At 36.8% G+C, this 23,930-nt stretch overlaps 1 protein-coding gene across 1 annotated transcript in view; it reads right to left on the minus strand.

Annotated features, from left to right (window-relative positions):
• Positions 1 to 23,930, minus strand: part of DST (dystonin) — a 374,223-nt gene that overhangs the window by 69,011 nt on the left and 281,282 nt on the right. The window contains exons 50-54 of the mRNA XM_012648708.1: positions 9,244 to 9,405; positions 7,535 to 7,705; positions 3,290 to 3,456; positions 884 to 1,043; positions 352 to 678 (exon numbers count right to left, since the gene is read on the minus strand). Of these exons, the coding sequence (XP_012504162.1) occupies positions 352 to 678; positions 884 to 1,043; positions 3,290 to 3,456; positions 7,535 to 7,705; positions 9,244 to 9,405 (987 nt within the window). The remainder of the gene's footprint in view (positions 1 to 351; positions 679 to 883; positions 1,044 to 3,289; positions 3,457 to 7,534; positions 7,706 to 9,243; positions 9,406 to 23,930) is intronic.

Here is a 23,930-nt window from a genome sequence, read left to right on the forward strand (position 1 = left end):
CCACGTCCCATGTTCATACAACTCACAGCATTCTCCCTTTCTGAAAATACTTAGGGCCCTGTGGAAATGGGCTATGTGGAGGTACTGGAGTGCTGCCTAATGATGGGTCTTTGTATCCAGCAATAAAATAGCAAAATGAAAACTGAAAGATCCAGCCAATAGGATAAATTCAATCTCTTTTTAAAAATGACTTCATTAAAAGTAATCTGTATATATAGGCAAAGTGTTTTTTGTGTACAGCGATTCATCCAAATCATAATGGACATAAAATAACACAGAAACAAGGAAGACTGAGAAAATAATGACAACTGAAATGAAAAAAATAAAATGAAATGAAATAAATCAAAATACCCGAAGTTCAGCCTGCTGCTTCCACAGCCCCTCAGGGCTGTACTCCTGGACTGAGAGCTTGCTCAGTTTGCCATGCACTTCATTCAGCCAGTTCATCAGCTCAACTTCATCTTCCCCAAAAATCTTAGCATTACATAAGGCCTGCTGGAGGAGCTCAGACCTGCTGTGACTTTTCTCTTGAATCTCAATGTACCATACTTGAGAGAAGTCTAATTTATTCTGCACCATATCTTTGTCCTCCCTGGAGCTCAAAACCTTTAAGGACTGGCCAATGCTAACAGCCTGGTGTAAATGTTTATTGTGATTGAGGATGTCATCTTCTAAGGCCTAAATAAAGTTTAAGAAAAGAAAGAAGAAAAACAGAAAGAATGGACAAATAAAAATGAAAACATAAATAAAACTAAAGCATGACATTTGAAATGGATTTGGTTTGCAATTATGCATAACACAACAATAGTACGTAACGTAAATTTATGTCATAAAAACCATAAAATAAAAATTGAATCTTACTAATGTGCGAGTCATATCTTACTTTGTGCTGTGCAATCTGGTCCTCAAGTTTAGATGCTTGGGTTCCTATGGGTTCACAATTCACCAGCCTCTTTTCCACGGTTGTAAGCCACTCATTCAGTGGTTCTAAGGTTTCATGAAATTGCTGTGCTACCACTGAGATACCTTCCAACTGACGATTCCTACAAATGTGCCAAGATAAAGGTCATTTAGGGATGAAGAATGTGTGAAATATGCAACAAAAATCTTCAGTCATGCTCCTGAATTCTATTCTCAACCCTTTTGGTAGAAACTATCAAGGTTAAAATCTAAATCTCTAACATTGAAAGGGCATGTTAAAATAGTATTTCAATTAAATAAAATTAAAGTTGAACAACAGATCATCCTCAAGTGCCTGAATCTCATGAAAGTCTGAAGTAATCTTTTGTAATAATACTTCTAATAATTATAGTTATAATAATAATAGCAATGTTATAATAATAACAATAGCAATAATAATGACAATAATAGATAATATTTATTGAATACATATTTTGTGCCAGGTCCTGTTTTAAGTGCTTTATGTATTAATTTTGATTGGAACACAAGTTCCTGAGATTGCTTTTAATCAAATGGTCAAAACTGGATTCAAATTTTGAAGAGCATACATATCTTCTACCCCCACCCCCTCCTTAGTGGAATGAATAGTGATTCCTACTTTATAAAAGGTTCACTGTTAGGAATATTTTCCAAAAGCAATAGTTAATATTTTATGGATTAAAATATCATGAACAGAAGAGAAATATTCCAAAATATTCCTTGGACTTTTACTTGTAGCTTGAAGTACTTTTAGAAAACACATTCTTTCCTCAATTGCAGAGGATTCATGTAAATTAAAACTGGCTTCCACTGTTCTCAGTGTTTTTAGGGCAACTGATTGTGTCAATTTGTATACAGAATACCTGATTCAGTATCAAATCCAGTGCATAATTTCTGCTGGGATCAAGAGTTGTTGTCTTAACTGCTTATGAGTTTAACTCTTAGGGAATTACATGATTTGGGAAATTAGCTTTCTATGGGGAAGAAGGGAATTACGGAAAATTGGCAAAAGCTACTAAATACAATTTCTGTATCAATATACCACAAACTATATACACGTATATTTTTTAAAACTTTCAGGTGAAATACATTTGATCCTAAAAAAAAATGAATAAAATTACTATATCCTTTTTAACTTCTGGATTATCAGTATCTATGACTCTTTTTCCTAAATTCAAATATCTAATAATCTAGAATCAGTGGAAATAACTGTTTTGTGATTGGGTTTAATTTCCTATGATTTAAATTGTGAACAATAAATCTGGGTGTGAATCATAACTATTACCAACATCCCTTCATTTAATATCACTGTGAGGAAGGTTTTGGGAAAAGAAGACCAGTTATGGTAGGAAAGCAGAGATCTAGACATTCATTCATTTTTTAAAAAAATTACTCAGAGTATCTTCCATCACAGCCAAGGCACATCCTAAGGCATTACACAAAAGGGTTAATCCGCTGACACACATTAAGGACAACATGAGACTTTCAAACTCCTTAGGAGCACCTCATTCTATGGTCCTAAAATTATAATTAATTATACTTCGTAATTCAAAATTAGGCAAATCCTGCTCTTCACCATTCTAGTTCCAAAAAAAGTAGAAATTTATGGAACATACTCATTCAGTTCAATGGTTTATCTATTTTCAACCCAACCAGCCTAGATGGCTACTCTTCAGGGTAGCTACTACTTAATGCTGGTCAATGTGGCTTCAAACGCAGAGAACGAAATACAGGTTGAGATTTTGTAATAAGAAAACTGCTGAGAACAAACACCCAATGGTGCCGCGCTCTAGGCTTCATAGCCTCCATGAAGTTAGAGCACCTTCTACCTGCTTGGTTTCCCAGCTAACCCCTACTCCTCCCTTAAAACTTAACATAGCTGTCATTCCCCTGCCCCCCAACTAGGCTTCTTTAATATGCTCCCACAGCGCCTTGTACATTTGCATTAAAACATCACATTTGTCATTACTTCTCAATGGCTATAAACCCTCCTAGACCGTACCCTACCTGAAGGCAGAGATGATCTGTCCACCTCACTCCTGTAACCCAAGGCCTAACCCAGTGCCTGATGCACGCATGGTAGATAGGAAGCAACTATGTAATAAACAAAGGAATGAATCACCCTCAAGGAAATGTTTTTGTTAAAACAAAGAGTTGGGTTATAACTGGTGATTACAAGACATTAACATTAGAGGAATGAGGAAAAGGGCATTATAGTCTTTGCTATTTATGTCCACACACATGACAAACATAGGAATATGATGATCTGAAGAAAAGTATCACCAAAACACAAAATATCAGTATGAGGCCAGTGCTACTCTCTGAAAAGAATCGCAAGTATGTAAGTTACCTTGTTTCAGCTTTATTAAGCAATGCCTCCCATCTACTATCCAAGAGACTCAGCTGTTTCAAAATCTTCACTTTATCTGCAGGCTCTGCTGTTGCAGCGATTTTTTCTCCTTCTCGTTTGATTACCTCCACAGTAGATTTGCGGTCATCCAACAATCTTTGGAGAAGCTTGAGAGGAAACATTAAATATTTTTTTAAAAGGCAAGGGAATAATTGTATAAACATGAAATAAAATGTGCCCTAAGTACATCCAATCTGTGACAAAATATATATTTTGTATGGATGCACATAAAAAAGGATCTGAGAAGTGGGGTTTTACATTTTACTTAATGATTTATTATTATTGTGTCAGATACTGTGGTAGGGGCTTTACACAGTAGACAAAACTAATATTGATAAGGCCACTAGATTCTCTATTGATTTTTTTTTTTTTTTTGAGACAGAGCCTCGCTTTGTTGCCTGGGCTAGAGTGAGTGCCGTGGTTGTCGGCCTAGTTCACAGCAACCTCAAACTCCTTGGCTCAAGCAATCCTCCTGCCTCAGCTGGGACTACAGGTGTGGGCCACTATGCTCGGCTAATTTCTTTTTGTTTCTATTTTTAGTTGCCTGGCTAATTTTTTCTGTTTTTAGTAGAGACGGGATCTCACTCTTGCTCAGGCTGGTCTTGAATTCCTGACTTCAAGTGATCCTCCTGCCTTGGCAAGACTCCCTATTACTTTTTAAATATAAAATAATAGCACAGAAGTGCTGCTTAGGATAACCCCACTGAATCATGAGAGAACTGCAAAATCTCCGTTACTGTAATGAAATGGAAATGCCCTAAACAGTCAACAACTATCTGCCTTGTTGAGATACAAAAGATTCCTATAAATCTTTACTGTGTTCAAAACCTTTTCCTGTATTAAACAATCCATTACAGATAAGGAAGTTAAGACTCAGACCAAGTTCACAAGTTAGCAAGGCTAAAACTAGAGGCTCTTGGCTCCTTTTACTAGGTGGGACTACCTCCTAAAATACTTTAAGGATGAGGACTAAAAGAGCACTTAAATATTATTCCCCAAAGGAAGACAGGGTAGAAGATGTCTAAAATCTCCAAAGCTGGCTAAATAAGACTAATATTTCAGGATTTAGCAGCAGAATCAAAATTCAATTTAATTCCAATTAAGCATTTCAAGATGCCTGAAATGGAATGTTTGATATAGGGAGCAAGGACTCAGGATTACCTTGCTTTCATCTAATCTACACAAATCATTCATGAGCAACTGCTATGCACATACACTGTGTTAACAGCAGTGAGGATGGCACAGGTGTATAAAACACTAAATATTTCATTGGTTCCTTAATTGACCCTGACTGATAGCTAAGGATTAAAGATTTGACAGTCACCCAGAAGTAAAAAGCTAGAAGAGTATTTTGAGATCAAGACCACCAAGGAGGCAAGAGGAACTTGTTTAAAAAGAAGGGGAAGAAACACAAACTGTGTTGACACAGGCTAAAGTCATTATACAATCAAAGTACAACAGGTGGTTTAAGCAGCAAGGAGAACTAATTAAGTGGATTACTTTTGATAAATTTTAATAACAAAGCTAGCAATTAAGAAAGCAAAATCAACAAATAGGTTTTGTTAGCAAAGCATCATTTACTCTGGTAGTTAACTTCAAATTAAATTGTAAATGGTAGCAGTTATATTATTCAAAAATCGCACATATACAATGTGTTTCCAGTTGTGTTTCCTAAATCCTTACCTTCGAATCTATTTCTAATGGGTATCATTTCTGAATATGCTAAAGTTTTCAAAGAATTTTTAGAGAGTTAGAAAAAATGCTTATTATCACTAATCATCAGGGAAATGCAAATTAAAACCACAAAGATATCACTTTAGCCCTGCCAGAATGCCTATTACTAAAAAGTGAAAAAACAATAGATGCTGGCGTGGATGCAGAGAGAAAGGAACGCTTATACACTGTTGGTGGGACTGATATTAGTACAACCTCTATGGAAAACAGTATGGAGATTTCTCAAAGAACTAAAAGTAGAACTACCATTTGACCCAGCAATCCCACTACTGGGTATCTACACAAAGGAAAAGTAGTCATTTTATCCCAAAGACACCTGCACTCAAAAGTTTATTGCAGCATAATTCACAATTGCAAAGATGTGGAATCAGCCAGTGCCCATCAATTCATGAGTGGATTAACAAAATGTGTTGCATTTGTGTGTGCGTGTGTATGTATATATACACACATACACACACACACACCATGGAGTACTACTCAGCCACAGAAAGAAATGAATTAATGTCTTTTGTAGCAACACACACACACACACACACCATGGAGTACTACTCAGCCACAGAAAGAAATGAATTAATGTCTTTTGTAGCAATTTAGATGGAACTGGAGACAGTTATCCTAAGTGATGTACCTCAGGAATGTAAAAGCAAACACCACATGTCCTCTCTAATAATTAGGAAATAGTCGATGGGCTGATGGGCACACATGGGCACAGAGAGAAGTAAAAGTCATTGGAAATCAAGAAGGGGGGAGGAGGGAGGGGTAAGAACCTACCTAACAGGCACAATGAACACTATTCAGGTGATGGGCACACTAATAGCCCTACCTTAAGTATTATAAAAGATATCCGTGTAACAAAAACATCTGTACCCCTTAATATTTTGAAATTAAAAAAAAGAAATTAAAGTAAGCAGTAAGTTTTCAATTAAAAAACTTCTGAGACCAAATGTGGAATGTTTTGATGTTTTTTTCCGTTTTTAATTGACAATAATTGTATATAGTTATGAGGGACAATGCGATACTTTGATCTACATATACACTGTCAAATGATTAAAACAAGCTAATTAACATATCCATCACCTCACTTACTTATTTTTTTTTTGTGGTGAGAACCTTTAAAATGTACTCTGTTAGCAATTTTGAAATATATAGTACTTTATTATTAACTCTGCTAAGCGAATAAACCGAACACATAAAGATAAATTTTAAATGTTTTACATTTAAAAGTGTTTAAGTGTAAAAAAAATTTTAATTACTTTAATTTTTAAATTAATTAAAATAATCCACTTCCTTCTTTTTATAAGTTCTACATGGAAGAAACCTTACCAGTGTCCTCCATGCCACGCCCCTTCTCACGTCATTTCAAGTCATGGCTGACAAACTACCACTGAAAGCATCATTAAATGCTTCATAACTGACCACGGCCATCACAAGCAAAAAAACTGTATGTGTGGTCCCAAGTAGTTATGATCCCTCGAAAGACCGTGTCTTCCCAACTTGGTCCCATTTTAGTAGTGTCAAAAGACTAGTACATTCCTCAGCACATATGAATCACGTATTTGCCTCTTTAGTAATAAACAGGCTGAACCATAAGAAACTGTCAATATTTAGTCTATAAAAAAGGCAATTTTATCCGGGTGCAGTGGCTCACACCTCTAATCCCAACACCAAGGGCGAGGCAGGAGGATTGCTTGAAGGCAGGAGTTCAAGAACAGCCTGGACAATATAGAGAGATTGCACCTCTACAAAAAATACAAAAATTAGCCAGGCGTGGTGGCATGCCCCTGTAGTCCCAGCTACTCCAGAGGCTGAGGCAGGAGAATCACTTGAAGCCAGGAGCTTGAGGCTTCGGTGAGCTAGGATGATGACACTACACTCTAGCCTGGGTGATAGAGCAAGACGCTGCCTCAAAAAAAAAAAAAAATTAAAAAAGGCAATTTCACATGGATCAACCTAATATATAAGGGAACAATGATACTGCCATCCAAATGTCATCTTGTCAATGAAGCCTTCCGTGACTATGTGTTTAAAGTTGCACACATGCCCCCTCCCTTGGAATACTTCCTGTCTCCCATCCTTGTTCCATCATGTCCTGATTCCTTTCCCCATCCCTGCTTTATTTATCACTTGCTAACTTAGCACAATTCACTTATTTACTTTGCTTATTGTCTCTCCCTCCATGTCCCTCTCTTCTCACTAGACTTTAAACTCAATGAGAAATTTTTATCTTTTCTATTTAGGAATGTATCCCTAGCACCTGGAACAATGCTTGGCCCACAGCAGATGTTCAATAAATACTTGTTGAATGACTAATAACAAAATATTGTCTATAGCAGCAATAACCAATTAACTAGGATATACTATTAATAAAAATAAAGAGAGTCACAAGGCAAATTTTTATTTTCATTATTAAGATTTAATATGAAACACAGTACAAAAGCACCGCTCACTTACCTTTTGCTCTTGTATCTGGGCCTTCACCACTTTGAACTCAGCCGACGGGGGCTTCTGATTGGCCACGAGCTCCTCAGTGTCCACCATCCAGCTGAGCAGGGACTCCAGGGCATCCTGGAACCTCCCACAGTGCAGCAAGGCCTCCTGCAGCTGGGCTGCTCGCTGAGCCACCTGCGAAGTGCCAGTTGTTTCAGCTTCTTATTTTGTACAATGAAATCTGCCCACAGGTCACCACGTTTCATGTTTATTTTCCCACATATTCACAAATTTCCTTTCCCTTTTCCCTTAAAGTTACCCAAAGCATTGACAGTGGGCAGGATAGGAGCGGAAAGGAGACAAACTTTAGCTAGTAAGTCATGAAAATAAGGTTACCATTACAAATAGTCAATGTAGAAGACTAAATCTTTGAGATTTTGGAAATGTCCAATACACTTATGATTAGCAATGATTCAAATATTTTAAAGTTATTGTAAGAAACAATGCATTAGTCATTTTTATCATTTGACTTTTTTATTTCCTATTGGTGAATATCAGGGATAATGATTATTAAACAACTAAGATTAAAAGAAACTATTATAGCAGAATCACAATGACATTTTGCTAGGTAAAATAACTACAATGTATCCAATTAAGTTCTGCTAGCTCCAAGCTCTGAAGTCCTTTTTCAACAAACCAGGGCCTTTGTCTTCTAGTAAATGGACTCTCTGTGTCCTACATAGAGATATCCTATTGCCTTTCTCATAGATCTTTTCCTTTTGGACTGAAAAAGTAGTTGGCAAGATATTTTAAGCACTATGGAATATGTTTACACCTGACACCGCATTCTAATTGTGTTTAAAGAAGCACTATAATGTGAATCAGACTTTAAAGAATGATAAATGTAGTTTTAAGATCTGGCAACTAGTGAAGATTTCAATGTCGGGAAAATAGCAACAAGAATCACCACACCACCACCGCCGCCAAATAATGCACTGCCATCCCATAGCAATTTTCTGACAACTTACGTTAAATGAAGAGCTTCCTGCCATTGTGTGTCAGCATTATCTCCCTAAGACATCAGAGCATTACTTCTTGCATTTTCCCTCATAGACATTTACAAAAATGTGGGATTACATTTTATAAGTAAAATAGTATTTGAAGATGATGGTCTATAGTAAGGGTAGCAAATCCTTCATCCAGGACTGATAGAGAGACACAGCCTCTTTTGCTTGTGTAGTGTTGACTTATACAGTGTGAAATTAGTCACCAACATTTGAAAATTGGAAGGTTTCAGATACAAAGTGAGATTTCCATGTTCTTTTGAAAGTAAGTAGACTATTTGGCCACAGTGAGCCTATATCCCTACATGTCAATGATATGCTGAAACTAAGTAGCTACCTGTACCCTTAGAGGTGCATGTGATCCCCTCAACACAGAGCCACAGATCATGGCCATCTGCCATCATCCTGCACTGTTACATCTGCAGCCACGTCTCTATCAAAGTCAAGAAAATAGCAGGGAAAGGCCCTATCTCACCCATCTCCCTTCTTTCATTTATATTCCCTACCAGCTCCTATGGGCATCCGAGTTTGAGCCATCCAGTTTATAGCAACATGAAAAAGTAGACATGTTTAGAAAAGGTTGGCTACTATAAATACGGTTCATGGGCGCAATAAATGATTGTGAATACTGACCAACAAAAATGACAATGAAGAGGATGAGAAAATTACCTTCTTATTGAGAGTCTTCCACCGTGCATTGACGTCATCCAGGTCATGCTCCAAACCCTGAGTGCTCGTGCTTTTAGCAGCACTCTGAATAAGGCCTTGACCTAACCAGTTTACATCCTGCTGTTTAACCTGCAAGGGTTCAATCTCTTCTTTCTGGAATACCTGCAGTTGAAAGAGCAATAATTATATGAATTATATTATCTAACAATCATCAAAAACATAATGAGCATTTCTTTAGTCATTAGGTTGTAGAAACTATCGATTATTTCAGAGATAAAGCTAATTTTTGTTGCTTCTTCATAGGTCATAACTACTTTATGAGTAACAGTAAGAAATCAAACTCAAGTCATAATATATTAAAAGCATTCAGGAATATCAAAGAATGACAGTCTAAGTGCATTTAATCAGATTATTTATAAAACCAAGAAGAGAGTATATATGTCCTCCCTTTATTGCTTCATTGTCATAGCATGAGGAATTTCCTATTGTCCCAATATAACTCTAGAAAAGATTTACAGAAAACGCTAAGGAGCAAAATGATAAGTTGGGACCAAGACGAGCCTTACTGGGCAAGGAGTCCTTACAGACTCTCCTAAGGATGGCTGCTACCAGCTGGCAACTGAAGCTTGAGACTCAAACTGGAGATAGAGAACCATCAACAAGAAGATGAGGAGCCAAGTGGCCAAATACACGGCTTGCCAGGAGGGCCAAAATACAGAGATAGGAAAAGGAAAAAGACACAGGCATGCGCTACAGTAGCATGGATCCCTGAACATCTAGCCCCTCAATGCCTATCAAGATGCCCACGGGCTTGCAAGAAGTGTGAAGACGTCACCCCATGGATCTGATCACACACATCACCAGCACAGCAACTCTGTTTATTCTTGGGTCACTGCCAATGGTTTCCTAATACTCTCTTCCCCTGCCCCCATCCATCCCATCCTACTTACGGTCCTCCAGTTGTTTGTGACTGGCAAAGGCTCTAACATGTTAGATTACAATGCAAGCTCCATAAAAGCAGAAATATCTATTTTCCTTGTAAGTAGCTCTACACCCTGGGCCTACCATAGTACCTAGCATGCAATATGTACCCAATACTTACTTGCCAAATTAATGTCAGTATAGAAAAATTATATTTCTATCTTAGGTGGATGGCATCAACCTCGTAAAAGATAATACTAGGGATAGATACATATCATTTCTTTCATAGATAACATAAATGTTTTTAATACAGGGCTTGAAGATGCTATGAGGAAAATCAATTATTTTAACTAAGGAAGGAAAGTTCCAGACAGTTATTAAGGTAAATATGGTTTGGGATTCTGAGTTATTATACTAAAGGGCACGATATAAATATAGCAATGATTGGACAGTTAATCAGGATATATGGAAACATAATAAAGGCAAATATTAAAACAACACTTAAGAAAAAATTACAGGCACAGTATGAAAAATAATTTTGAAAGATGTTGAAACTGCCAGAGGCAAACTCTCCAGACTCTGGTCCAAGGCCTTGCATACAGGATACTCCTGCGTTTCTGTATAAATGAGTAAATTAAGGAACAGCAAACAAATTAACAATCATTTCCTCTAAAGTCTCCTCCTAGCTAAAATCCTAAGCTGCTTCTTCCACAGAAAATCCATATAGACAACTTCCATACTGGCTAATTGTTTCTAAATAACAATACTCAATATAAAAATCAATTATACATAATCAAATAAATTATAAGATTCTCCCAAATTCAAGAGAAAAAAGAAGTTTTCAGAATTTTTCAAAAAGGCATAAGTCAATGGAAGTTGCAACAGGTGGTGAAGACAGACTTTGGCATTATAATTCTATGTCTTTTCTATACCACTAAGTTACTACTTCTAGAAACTAATAGCTTTGGATATGTTTCACTACTTATCGAAAAGTAGGGGCTATAAAGAAACTGCTATATTTTTAATTCCAGGAACTTGTATGATAAATAAGGATTCAGAAAAAAGTTTTATTCTCACTCTCAGATAGTTTTCAGGACAAAAAACTAATAATAATGCTCTTGTAAACTGCCTTAACCTCTGATCTTGGCTTTAAATTAATTTTAGAGGTATATATCAGAGCAGGTCTAGGTGAGTTTGGTAATTTTCCAAAGTGCCACAAAAAAATATACTAAGAATTTAAAAAGATAACTACTAAAGAGTATATATTTCTAAGATTTAATTACTTTCTACGAATAAACTGAAAAATCCTTTACAGGAAAAAAAGTCCTTTGCTAAGCTTTTAAATTAGCATGCCATTTGCCGTATGCATAAGGAAAAGGCATAACTAACAGGCACAATTATTTCACAGATTGAGAAGAGGAATTTTTCTGATATTGTCTAAATTCCTCATCTCTCAGTAGTAACAAAATACCTACGAAAAGAGAGTTTCCCCCCTCAATCTAACCCATAGCATACAAACTCGAAGAGAAGCTTAAAATAAAATAAAATTACCTCTGAGGCAAAGTTTACCAGAAGAGTTTAGTAAAAGTACCAAAATAGCTGAACTTCAATCTGAGTGGGAAGAAAAAAATTACAGGCTTCACAAACAACCTCTACTTATTACAAGGCTGCACCCTTTGCTTTCCTACCTCATTCACCACTCAACAAAAAGTTAGGAGCTACAATGCCTGCAAAACACCGCATAACAACTCTACTCTCACGTGCAGAGCTCCTGAGAGAAATTTTTCAGCACATTAAAAAAGTCCTTAATTTGGGTTAAGTACTTTGTAGACCACAACAATATAATATTGTTTGTACTTTCATGACTAAGCCTGTTCAAGCTTAATAAATCCCATATAACAGCCCTTAAATGGCACTGTCTTAAACCACAATTTGTATAAAAGCCTAACATTAACATAAATTCACAGTGGAGACATTCTAAATGACGGAGAATAGCCACCCTCTGCACAATCCATAGCAGGACCCTAAACAGCTGGGAATAATCAGTCCTCTCAAAACAGTCCCAAATTAATTTGTTATAATGATTAATTTGGTATAATGTTATCAACGAGTGGCATCTTTGCGGGGTGCTAGTCAACCCCCCCCAAAGAATAGCCTAAATGTGAACATTATTAGAAACACTAGTGACCACTCTGAAACAGAACCACAAACTTTTGGCATTGCAGAGTTCCACATTTCCATTAATTACCTGAACCAACTGAAAGCCATTGCAGACTGTGTCCAATATGCCTGCCTGGGCCACTGTTTTTCTGGGCTCTGCTGGCTTTCTTACTGGTGTGAATTTCAGGGAGCACTTCATATGGATCACCTCCATCTCCTGGGCAGAAAGGGGAGCCTCCACGTCTTTGGATGCCATGTTGATTTCTTCTGAATCATATTGTGTCAAGAATGACACATTTTCTACTAAACTTGTGCTGCCACCATCGACATCATTATCCTCCAGATCTGTGTGACCGAGATCTAAATCCTGAGGGGAATCCTTCATAAGTTCCCTACTTCGTGCTGTGAGTTGGGATTCTCCTGGTCCATATGTTTTCCCCTCTTCTCCAAGGTTAGAAATATGCTCGCTTTCTCCATTTCTTGGCATACTTAATGGATCATACTTAACAGTACTCCCTTTCAAATCATTCTGCAGGCAACAATTTTCATCATGGATTTCCCTTCGACGATTCACACTTTTCACTTCCTCTAATGGAGAAATATCATGTAAAATCATCTTGAAGTTTTCATCAGGGTGGACACTTCTACATGAAAGCAGTGGGATTTTCTGTTCACTAATGGAATTAACAGAAAAAAATGGCCTATATTGCTCTGCTATATGAATATCTTCAGCAGAAGACAAGCTTCTAATTCGTGACTGGTCTTCAGTTAAAATGCCCTGTTTTTCTTCCCTCTCTGCTGGAGGGCTACATAAACCAGAGTCATCCTCCTCCGAAGTTAGAGAATTAGTACCCCATCTGCACTTGCTGCCCTTGGCAACAGTATCTGACATATCAGTAGGTTCAACAAAAGAGCTTTCACTTTTGTTTGCATAATCCATAAAATTGGCTGGGACAAACATTCGCCATGACCGTCTATGCTCTTTCTTTTCTGCATGAGATTTGGCTTTGGGAAATCCTGTGGTTCGAATGATATCACTATTTAGTTTGAGTGCATCAAAGATCATCTTTTCATCTAGTTTGTTAGCTTCACGACCTCTCACTTCAAATACACTGGAAGAAGTGAGGGCACCATTAGAGCATAAAGAGCTAACATCCAGTGTTCTGTGACTGTAGGGTAAAGTCCGATCTGTAAAATGCCTGGAAGACAGGCTGCCTTTTGAACCAGAGTCTATCTGTTCATTTAGTCTAACAGTATCATAGATTGACCGCTGAGGGACATAACAGTCTTCAATATTTAGGTCCTCCTCTTCTTCACCCTTCCCTACACATGGGGGATTCTGACGTAAACAGTCTGGTCTGCTGAGTGGCTTCCCCATTTTGTAGATAGTTAAAACAAATATTGCAGCTCTTGATACAAAAAATAAGAAATCAGATAAAGCATCTTTCAAGAAAGTATACTTCTGAACAGAGCTATGAAGTGTCTTCAGCATAAAGACATATGCTCAAATAATATATGTCATATGAGGTGTTTAAGGTCATCAGCAGTGCATCAGTATAAATGCAACTATCCTTTTACCTGGTTGATTTTAGGACGATTTTAAAAAATAAAGTGCATCAAGAACAGAGAACAGAAATCTCCTTTGTCCACCTCCCCGGACCCCAAAGTTGCCTTTCACACACTCCAAAACACAGAAAAAAAAAAAAAAACACACACACTTAACAGTGGCTCAAACACTCAGAACATTCCATTGTCAGTCCATTTCCCTTTTTAGTCTAATTTTGCATCTGAGATTTCCAGATTAAAATTTCCAAATGAGCAAGCATTTTAACAGGCTGAATGTTAATTTCAGCAGAGCTCTGGTTAACTGTAATCCACTTAAAGATGGCTTGCAAAACTCCATCTCCTTTATAAATAAACCATGCTTCAGAAACTTAAAAGGCAAACACAGGGACCGTGTATTGTTCAGATCAAGGCACAGAACAAATCTTCAGAGAAAAATAAGTCTAATGTTGTAAGAAAGTTAAATTTTTCTTTTACTTTTTCTAAGGAGGTTGAGTAGCTATAAATAATCTTGATTTAAAAGGCAGGTTTTCTTTCCATATTAAGTTTCTTCGAGGCAATTCAGAACTACCCAAAGGAAAAAAAAAATTAGACTTTTGGACAAGCCAGGGCAGTACAATCCAGCAACCGTTTAAAGTAAACAGAAAGCATGGTGTACTATTAAGCTTCCCTTTAAAAAAAAAGTCATTTCCAAAGATTCTTATCTGATCCTCCTTAAGAAGGCTTACTCCACCTGAAGCAATTGCAGCAACGAAGAGCTCCGCGGTTTCCTCTAAGGCACAGGCTGCGTAATTCACATTCGGATGAAAACCAAGAGACTACACTAGCCTTTGAAACTGACCAACTGCTGTGGCCGCAGTTCGGCCTTCATTTCAGCTGGAGCCGGAGAGAGACAGAGGCGGCGGCGGAGGCGGACGAAAGGGAACTCCAGCAGGGAGCTCCTGCGCTGTCCCCGGCTCCTCAGGGCAGCACGGTCCCCGGCGGGCATCCTCTCCAGCCCGGGCGCTTCCAGCAACGCCCTCCCTCCTCGGGCAACATCTGCTGCGTGCCTGGGCCCGCCGGGCGCTGCGACCCGCGGCTCTCTCTTATCACTTCGGTGCTACGCCCTCCGGTGACTTAACTTCGCAGTCATCTTTTCTCTGACTCCTCGCCTCTTCCCCGGAGCGGGCGAGCGGGTTCAGGGGGAGGTACCTCGAAGCCGAAAGGCTGCCGCGCAACAGCCTGGCGGTGACATCAGCGCAAAGCAGGCCGAGTCCGGCAGCTGGGGAGAGAGGCAGCTCGGCTTCAGGGACCGCCGAAACCCCACCGACTGCTTCTACACGGGAAGGGAGCCGAAGGGCTTGCGGAGGCAGAACCTGACACCGGGAGCTCCGCGAAGAAATCATTTTGTGAACGACCGGAGACTGCGCTCATTTGAATACTAAGTGGGAAAAGGAGAGCTACACAGGTCCCTATCCCTCAGTTGAAAGCACACTCTCTTACACTGAAGAATCTGTTGTTTAAGCAGTATCTGCGATGCAAAGTGCAGAGCACTTTGAAGTCGAGAGAGTTTTGTCGTTCCCTTGCAAAGTCCAAGTTAAAATCGAACTGTTCTCCAGAGGAAATTATTCCTACCATCGCGGTGCTCTGAGAACTGCTGACATGAATATTTGTAGTTACTAATACCATGCAGTCCTCTTGAGGTTAATGCAAGGCCCAGGCAAAGAGCAAGAGTAGTAACTGACTGTGGATATTTAATAAACAAAATCACATCCACAATGTTTACCTATTGAACCAACGCCCTTTAAAAAATAGTTTGGAAGTAAATTCAGTAAGCCATCTCTTAGCCTTTGTGGGAGAAATTAATAGCTTTATTTAAATAAAATCTATCCATTCTTTATTTTACAAAATAAGCAACATTGCCGGAGTAGCAGGCAGGGTTACAAATGAAGGAAGACAGTCTTTTTTCAATCTCACAAAATAATCATTTGAACATGAACCAAACTGTGCTGACCCCAAATGAAGAAGGCAGTTCTAGTAAAAACAATCTTATACTTTTCTCTGATAATTTTACATAAAAGATGTGGGTACTTTTGTACCTTTAATGAGAAAACATTATCTCAAAATTATTTTTATAAACCTAAGAGCTGCACCTTTAAAAAAAATCTTTTCATAAGCAAAACTCTTTATAGGTAATTCATCCATTTAGCCATCATTAGATGCACCTCGGTATGTGGCCATCAAGTTGAAAAATATATATACATATATATATGTAGTGTGTGTATATATATTTATACATATAGCCAGTTATAAAGAAAAAAATCAATACAAAAATACCCATCAACACCACAATATCAATGCCCATTTTTCATGGTCAAGAAGTGAAATATTTCAACAAGTACCTGATTCTGTGATGTTTGAGCACATAGGCTGTAATGAGGCACTGATAATAAAAGAAAGAAAAACACGCACATAGTGACCATGCTTGAGCAGTGGAGTATGTATTAGGCTGGGAAGTAGTAGAGACCAAGGGTCATATTCCCACTGCCACTATCTTGATATGTAAACCTAGGAAGTCACTTATTCATGGTGATATTAATAATAAAGTTTCCATGAAATCTGTGTGAGTGCCTTTCTCTGAACATGTTAAGATCCTTACAGAACTGTTGTTCATAAGAAAGAATGGCTCTAATTCAGTCCACAGTAGACTCTAACTCTGAATCATTAACACAATATTATTCTAGCCTTATGAATAGCTAAGAAGTGTCACACATAACCTCACATTTGAGGTGGGCAGTATGTTTTTTAAACTGCATAGGTAATCCATTCATAAATCCAACCATTCAACAAACAGTGTTCACTATCTGCCAAACACCATGGTGAGCACTGGGGAAAACGATGATGCAAAGAGACACAGCCACCGCTGTCCTCACACAACTCACAGTAGAGTGGGAATATGAACGAGAAAACGGGCACAATGCAGTTTGGAAGTGAGGAGTGCTCTGGAAAAAGGTTGATGATAATCGTTTACTTGTTTAACAACTGAATTCTTACTTTATTAAACTAATTTCAACTTATTATATTCTGATTCAAGTTCAAATATGTGCTATTATATTGGAATTTATGACAATAATTTACATGTTTCTTTGTTACTTGAAATCACATTCCAATGTCTTTTTTTTTTTTTTTTTTGAGACACAGTCTCACTCTGTCGCCTGGGCTAGAGTGTCATGGCATCAGCCTAGCTCACAGCAACCTCAAACTCCTGGGCTCAAGCGATCCCTCTGCCTCAGCCTCCCGAGTAGCTGGGACTACAGGCATGTGCCACTATGCCCAGCTAATTTTTTCTGTATGTTTTTAGCTGTCCAAGTCATTTCTTTCTATTTTTTTTAGTAGAGACGAGGGTTTCGCTCTTGCTCAGGCTGGTCTCGAACTCCTGAGCTCAAATGATCCGCCCGCCTTGGCCTCCGAGAGTGCTAGGATTACAGGCATGAGCCACCGCACCCAGCCACATTCCAATGTCTTATCTGGATAACATACAAGGACTCACATATAGAGCAGAACTGGTTTATCTTTTCCTCCCATATTTGGTTTATACAGCTACTATAAATGTTATAGTCTCTAATATTAATAAAATCAAGATATATTAAACTCTGTTAAATATTAATCATATCCAAACCTCTCACATTTTCACCATGAGAGAAATATAACATGAATATGAGCAAAATTTTCCTGAAAAAGAGCCAACATTATTATTTCATATATACAGAAGTCATAATGCTAAATGTTTTCAAAATGTAATTTTACTTACGTTACACAGCCTACTAGATGTAGTTCAGCTAAATTATCTACTAAAGCAGATGATTTGGGAAAAGTATACAAATACTAACTGAATTATAAGCAAAATAGTACCATTTTCTCATTTTATATTCCTAAAGTTTAATTAAATCTTTAAAAAGGAAAATTCCTGAAAAGTCTTACCACTAAGTGCAATAATCCACTTCACAGAAAAGTTAAAGACTAATTCTATTAACTAAAATGTGGATTTCTTTAGAGCTGAAAGACTGGAGGTATTAAGAAGCACAATGTGCAGTAAATGGAAAAATGTCTGCATAAATAAAGGCAGTATTAACCATGAAAACTAACAAAAGTACCTCCTGGCCCAATATCTCTTAACATCTGGATTAGAAGTCAAACAAGAGATATGTGTTTTGTGCCACAGGTACATAAACAGGCCATAAGAGCAACAATTTCTATTGTTTTTCCTAAAATAGATAAGCTATTGGCTAATAAAAACCAAATGCATCCCTTATTTTTAGTTTTCAAACTAATAAACTTCCTCACATAAACGACTAGAGGGTTTTCAAGGATATTCATCAGATGATGTGCAATAGCTATTTATTTCATTGAAATATAGTTTATATTTAAAAGAAAGTAGAATATTCAGACCCCACCACAAAAGTAAACAAATTTGGAAACATTTAATAGATTCGGTGACATTCTGATGGGACTTTATCTTGGCATGAAGTTGATATCTTTATTGAGCACTTGCTATTCTTCCTGTGGTTATTACAATACTAAGACTGTGCCTTTCTTGAATCTTCAATGAGGTTTTCAGGTGAGTGGATAAAAAATATTCTATGTAACAGAAGATGACTCTCTATATAAACCTAATTAGTCAAAATATATGCATATTTCATATGTTTTAATATAGGTATACAAAATGTCTAAAAGTTCAGATTTTTTTTAAAAAGCCACCCAGCAAGCAAAACAAATGCACACATTACTGACCCCATGCAATTTCCTTCAGAGAAACAAAAAAAAAGCAAAATCTGAAAAATTGTTTTCATGTTAAAACACTGACAAAAGAAATAAACTAATCTTGAAATTAAGACAATTAAAATACCTGAAATAGGACATGTGAGTACAGACATCTTGGGGGTATCCCAATTCTTAAGCAGCTCCCAAAGCTTTTCACTTAATTTACAATAGCAACATTTACCTCTCCTATGCTGATATTTAATGAATGATAAGAGACCTAGATAAACATTTAAAAAGTAACATTTACTTGATAAGTCAAATTTTCTTATCAGGAAGCCAATGTATAATTTCATACTACAGAGCAAATTCTTGTCTCTCTCTCTCTCTCTCTCACAGACACACCTTTAAACAACTTTCCATATTAGTAAAATAAATTATAGAGGTCTCCTTTTATCTAAGGGAGGCATACGATAATGACAGCAGAAACTACAGTTTGGCTTTTTTTTTGGACCACTTTAAAATGGTGATATAGGTTTATCCAGTTAAAAGCAAAACAACACAACAACTACCAAAATATCCTATGTTATAAAAAAATCTCTGGCTGGAGCCATCTTCAAAAGAACCTACTTTAATTCCCCAATCTTAAATGAAGCAATAGAAGTTAAGAGGGGCTATGTGACATAAAGGGTCACAACATTAATCAACAACAAAACTGGAAAGAGAGTCCATGTTGCCAAGTTCCCTTTTGACAATCCTTTCAGAGAAGTATGGTACATTCCTTGTGTAATGTAGCAAAGAGGGCATCCATCTGTTAGGCCTAGTTTGTGTGGGTGAGAATACGAGGTATTAATAATACTACACAGCAGATCAGCTCCAACTCTTAACAGCTAGGTGTGGTCTCTGTTTTGGCAGGGTTTCTCTCTTGCCCAGCAGACGGGGTTTTCTTTCTTCCTAAAAATCTTAAATGTCACTTTGATGTGGGTTGTTAAATAATGTGACCTTCCTATAAAGGCCCATGCATCTAGTTATGGTTTCCATAGTGAAAGTGTTTTCACCTTTAAAAATACCAGAGGAAGGTACCATGTAACCCCTTTGCTAATGTAATCTCATCAATAAAAATTCAGTCTATTAAGAAATTTTCCCTAACGAAAACCTCTTCTGCAACAGTTTTACCTAATTTCCCTGTTCTCAACAAAAATGGAGAATAATTCATCACTGACCTCTATATAACAGTATGAATACACTTAAAAACTACTATTAAAATATTCTTTGAATAGTTTAATTTTATCTTTAAAAATATGGGGACATCACAGAGGTTGTTTTTGGATAATTTAATAAATACCTTAATGAGAAATTTGTGTTCAAACTGCCTGGCTTCTTTAGCCCCATGGTACTTGGCATTTTAGTTTACCCAATATTCAAATATTGATACTTGGATTAAACAATACGTTCACCTGGACCAGAGAAAATTTATTACAGTATAATTAGGCATGTGTTCTGGTTTTTGTCTCTGGTTTCAGCTTGGCTTAAAAATCCTCTGCTCTATGTAATATGTAATGCTATAATGCTATCTCCATTGTGAAAATAAAAAGAAATCTTCAGTTCAGAAAGATGTGTTCATTTGTGGGGAAAAAATGAATTATAATTGGGGCAGGAACAGAGAGGCCAGAAATAAGCAGTAAGCAGGTTCTGAGGCGAGACTTTTTTTTTTAACCTACATAGCCTAGATAGAAGTGGGGAGGGGTACAGATTTAGCTAGGATATGACTGTATATATTCATTAAAACATCAAGGTTCTTTGATCTTTATTGAAATTAAATCAATTCAATATGGTGATAATCATTACTTCATGATGATCAGAAGACCTGACTGGCTTTTAATGACATCATGGAAATTACTGGGATGTGTCCCCTGTACACATGTCTTTGATAAATAAAAATGTGGAAATATTAATATTACTTAATAATGTACTTTAGACTTGAATTTAATCTTGAACTAAGAGTCTTCAAACAGGAGGCAGGGATAGGGAGAACACCAAAGGGGCTTTTTTTCCTCCTGCCTAGAGATATATACAATTGCTCTGCTAGTCAATCTACCAATTTATAACAGTATATATAGAATTTAATTGTAATTAAATTACAACTACAGACATATAAGTAGAAAAATGGTTCTCTGACTTACCAACAGCATAGAAAACACCTCACTCTTCAGACATGATAGTCCAATGACTAGTATTTAGAAATAGGAAAATGTATGGAACAATAGAACTTACATAATCAAAATAGTTAAAAATCTTCAAGCTAACTAACACAAAAGGTAATATCAATCTATTTTCAAAATTTCAGAATAGTTTTCACTGAGCATGAGTTAGGACATTTGGTTCAGAATAGCATTTGTTTTTAATCATTATGTTTGGGTTGGTATCTTAAATATGAATTTTGTCCTTTCGAGAAAACCTAAAGTAAATATTAACAGCTATTTCTTAGGTTACATTTTAGGGGAAAAAATGGACTCAGGGAAGTCTGTCTTACCTGGTTTAAATAATCCATTAAGCTCCCACTGAGTATAAAGCACCCCCTACTGAGTAACTGGGAAATAGCTGTTATTAAGTTTTAGTCCTGCTCAGAAGGCAGTTTATTTTGTATTAAAAAAAAAAAACTATTATAGGATTTTATCTGTCACATTAGGTTAAACTAAAGCTACCAGATAGATTAATGTCAAACTGGATTACATTTCAAAGTCAATAATGAAAATAAACCCTTCCCTCTTCTTTTCTGTTATGGTTTTAGAAATTACAACTAGCTTTTCATTCAATACAAATTATTCCACTTAAAAAATAAAAAAAAAATCTTTCTGAATATTATAGTTTTAGTTTAACAAAAGTCTAAGGCCCAACAAAAACTAAATTAAGTTCTGAATTGTAAACAACTTAATCTACTGCTTTCATCAAGAAAGGTATAATCCCTAAGACAATGAAATGTTTGGTTCTATCTCAGTAGTAGCAGTATGGTAATCATTGCCATCATCATCCTCACCCTCATCAGCACAGCATCCACAGAACATCAGTTTCTAAGACAGTTCTACACAAGTTTGTCTCACATTTCTCATAGCAGCCAGTTTTATAGAACACTTTCCTTAAGTGGGTGTTACTGGCGTTTTAGGTTAAAATGAACACTGGCTGGTTATTCAGGCTGCCCAAATTAGGCTACAGCAATGATGATTTGAAAATTCCCCAGAGAAAATATCAGAAGTGAAACATGATGAATAAAGTTGACACAAAGCATTACATTATTTCCATCAAAACATTCAGGTTCTGACCCCTACTACCTGTGAGACCTTGGAAAAGTCACTTACCCTCCCAGGGCCTTGGCTTCTTCACACTAAGTTGGGGACTAATAATAGCATCTACTTCTCATGACTGTTAACAGGATTAAAGCTAGAGAGTTTAAAATAGTGCTTGACACATAGTAGGCCCACAATAAATGTTAATTGTTGTAATTACTATTTTTTAGAATAGATACACAAATAAATAGAATTACTGGTTGTATAAGCTACCATCTTTATTTACCATCATATTCTTGTTCTTTTTTTACCTATGGCACTGGACCATATTAAATGCAGATGATTTGTCCACTGGAAAAAGATTGTTTTTAAGTCACTGGGTTTTTAGACACTGAAAGTATGTCATGATATTCTTTACTGCTGAACTTTAATGAAATCAATTAGCTCCTTCTAAATAATCAGAGTAACAAACAAACACAGCATGCTAAGTGGCTTCTTTTAAGAGAAATGATCACTCTGTTTTTCTTCATAATCAAATAAGACAATTTCTGTAGCTATTAATGGTAATGTTGCTTATTTGGTGCTTTTTATAATAGTTTGCAAAACACTTTCAGTGCAGTGGTGAGAAAGCTCCTCCTAGCTCTTGCTTTCTCTTACTTTGAACCCTCCACATGAAGAGCCACATTTTCTTCACTATACTCATGCTTGTAAACACAAAGGGGAAAGCATCCACAAGTAACAGCATCAATATTATTACTTTTCCTCATTTTCTTACAAGTAGTTGAAGCAGTGAAGAGAAATAAAGGCCTACTCTTTTCCACACACAAATTCACAGAAAACTAGAGAAATCATGATGTTTCATAAAAGCACTTAACATGGTTAAATTTCATTAGTATAAAGACTGCTTGATTACTGTCATTTAAGCTTTAAAGGTTTCTATAGAAAATTTCAAACTTTATTGATGAAGGAAGAGTCACTCTCAAGATCTGTCTTTGAAGCAGCAATTGTCTCAGAACTATGTTCTTCTAACAAAGGATTTGCTCAAAAATCTTTATTTTGCAAGTCAAAAATATGAAAATTTAACAGTAAGGAAGGAAGTAAAATCAACAATAAGGTAGTTTCCTTCACCTTCCAGAATTAAGATCCAGGCTGGGCATGGTGGCTCACGCCTATAATCCCAGCATTCCGGGAGGCGGAGGCAGGAGAATTGCTTGAGGTCAGGAGTTTGAGATCAGCCTGAGCAAGAGTGAGACTCTGTCTCTATCAAAAATAGAAAAAATTAGCCACGCAGGGCACCTGGCACCTCCAGTCTCAGCTACTTAGGAGGCTGAGGCAAGAGAATCACTTGAGCCCAGGAGTTTGAGGTTGCTGTGAGCAATGATGATGCCACGGCACTCTAGCCCGGGTAACAGAGTGAGACTCTGTCTCAAAAAAAAGAAAAAAAAAATCAAGATCTAAAGAATCACTGATTTTTTAGCCTTGAAGGAAATGGGCTTCAAAGGCATTTAATAATTAGCAAATAACCATAACAATAACAATAATACAAAGAAAAAGAAATTATTTTTCAAAGTTCAATCACCTAAATAATGTTATTAAAGATGAACAAAGGAAACAGTACAACAAATACAACAGCATAGAATTTGGAAGTCCATTTAATTTATATTCATTTCTCATGGAAACAGTTTGTAGTTTTACAAATTCTGTTTTTATTTGGTCTTAGTTTATCCTTTATGTGCTAACGGTACAATATATCTTCACCAGTAAAACACACCTCATAAAACAGAACAGGGGTCTTGGCAACCCCAAAGGTTTATACCAGTCCTATGTAGCAAATGCTTGATGTTTAGGACCCTCTGTTTCTACAGATCAACTTATCTTTTTCTTCTGTCAAGATGCAACTTTTGTTCTCGCTATCATAAATAAGGCCAAATCCAATGACACTGAAACTGGCCCACCATTTTTATCTAATGTTCCATTCATTAAGTGTCACTGAGCGCTATCAAGTGGCAGCCATTTCTTGGC

The sequence above is a fragment of the Propithecus coquereli genome, unplaced genomic scaffold, assembly GCF_000956105.1.
Source record: "Propithecus coquereli isolate 6110/MARCELLA unplaced genomic scaffold, Pcoq_1.0 Scaffold292, whole genome shotgun sequence".
NCBI lineage: Eukaryota > Metazoa > Chordata > Mammalia > Primates > Indriidae > Propithecus > Propithecus coquereli.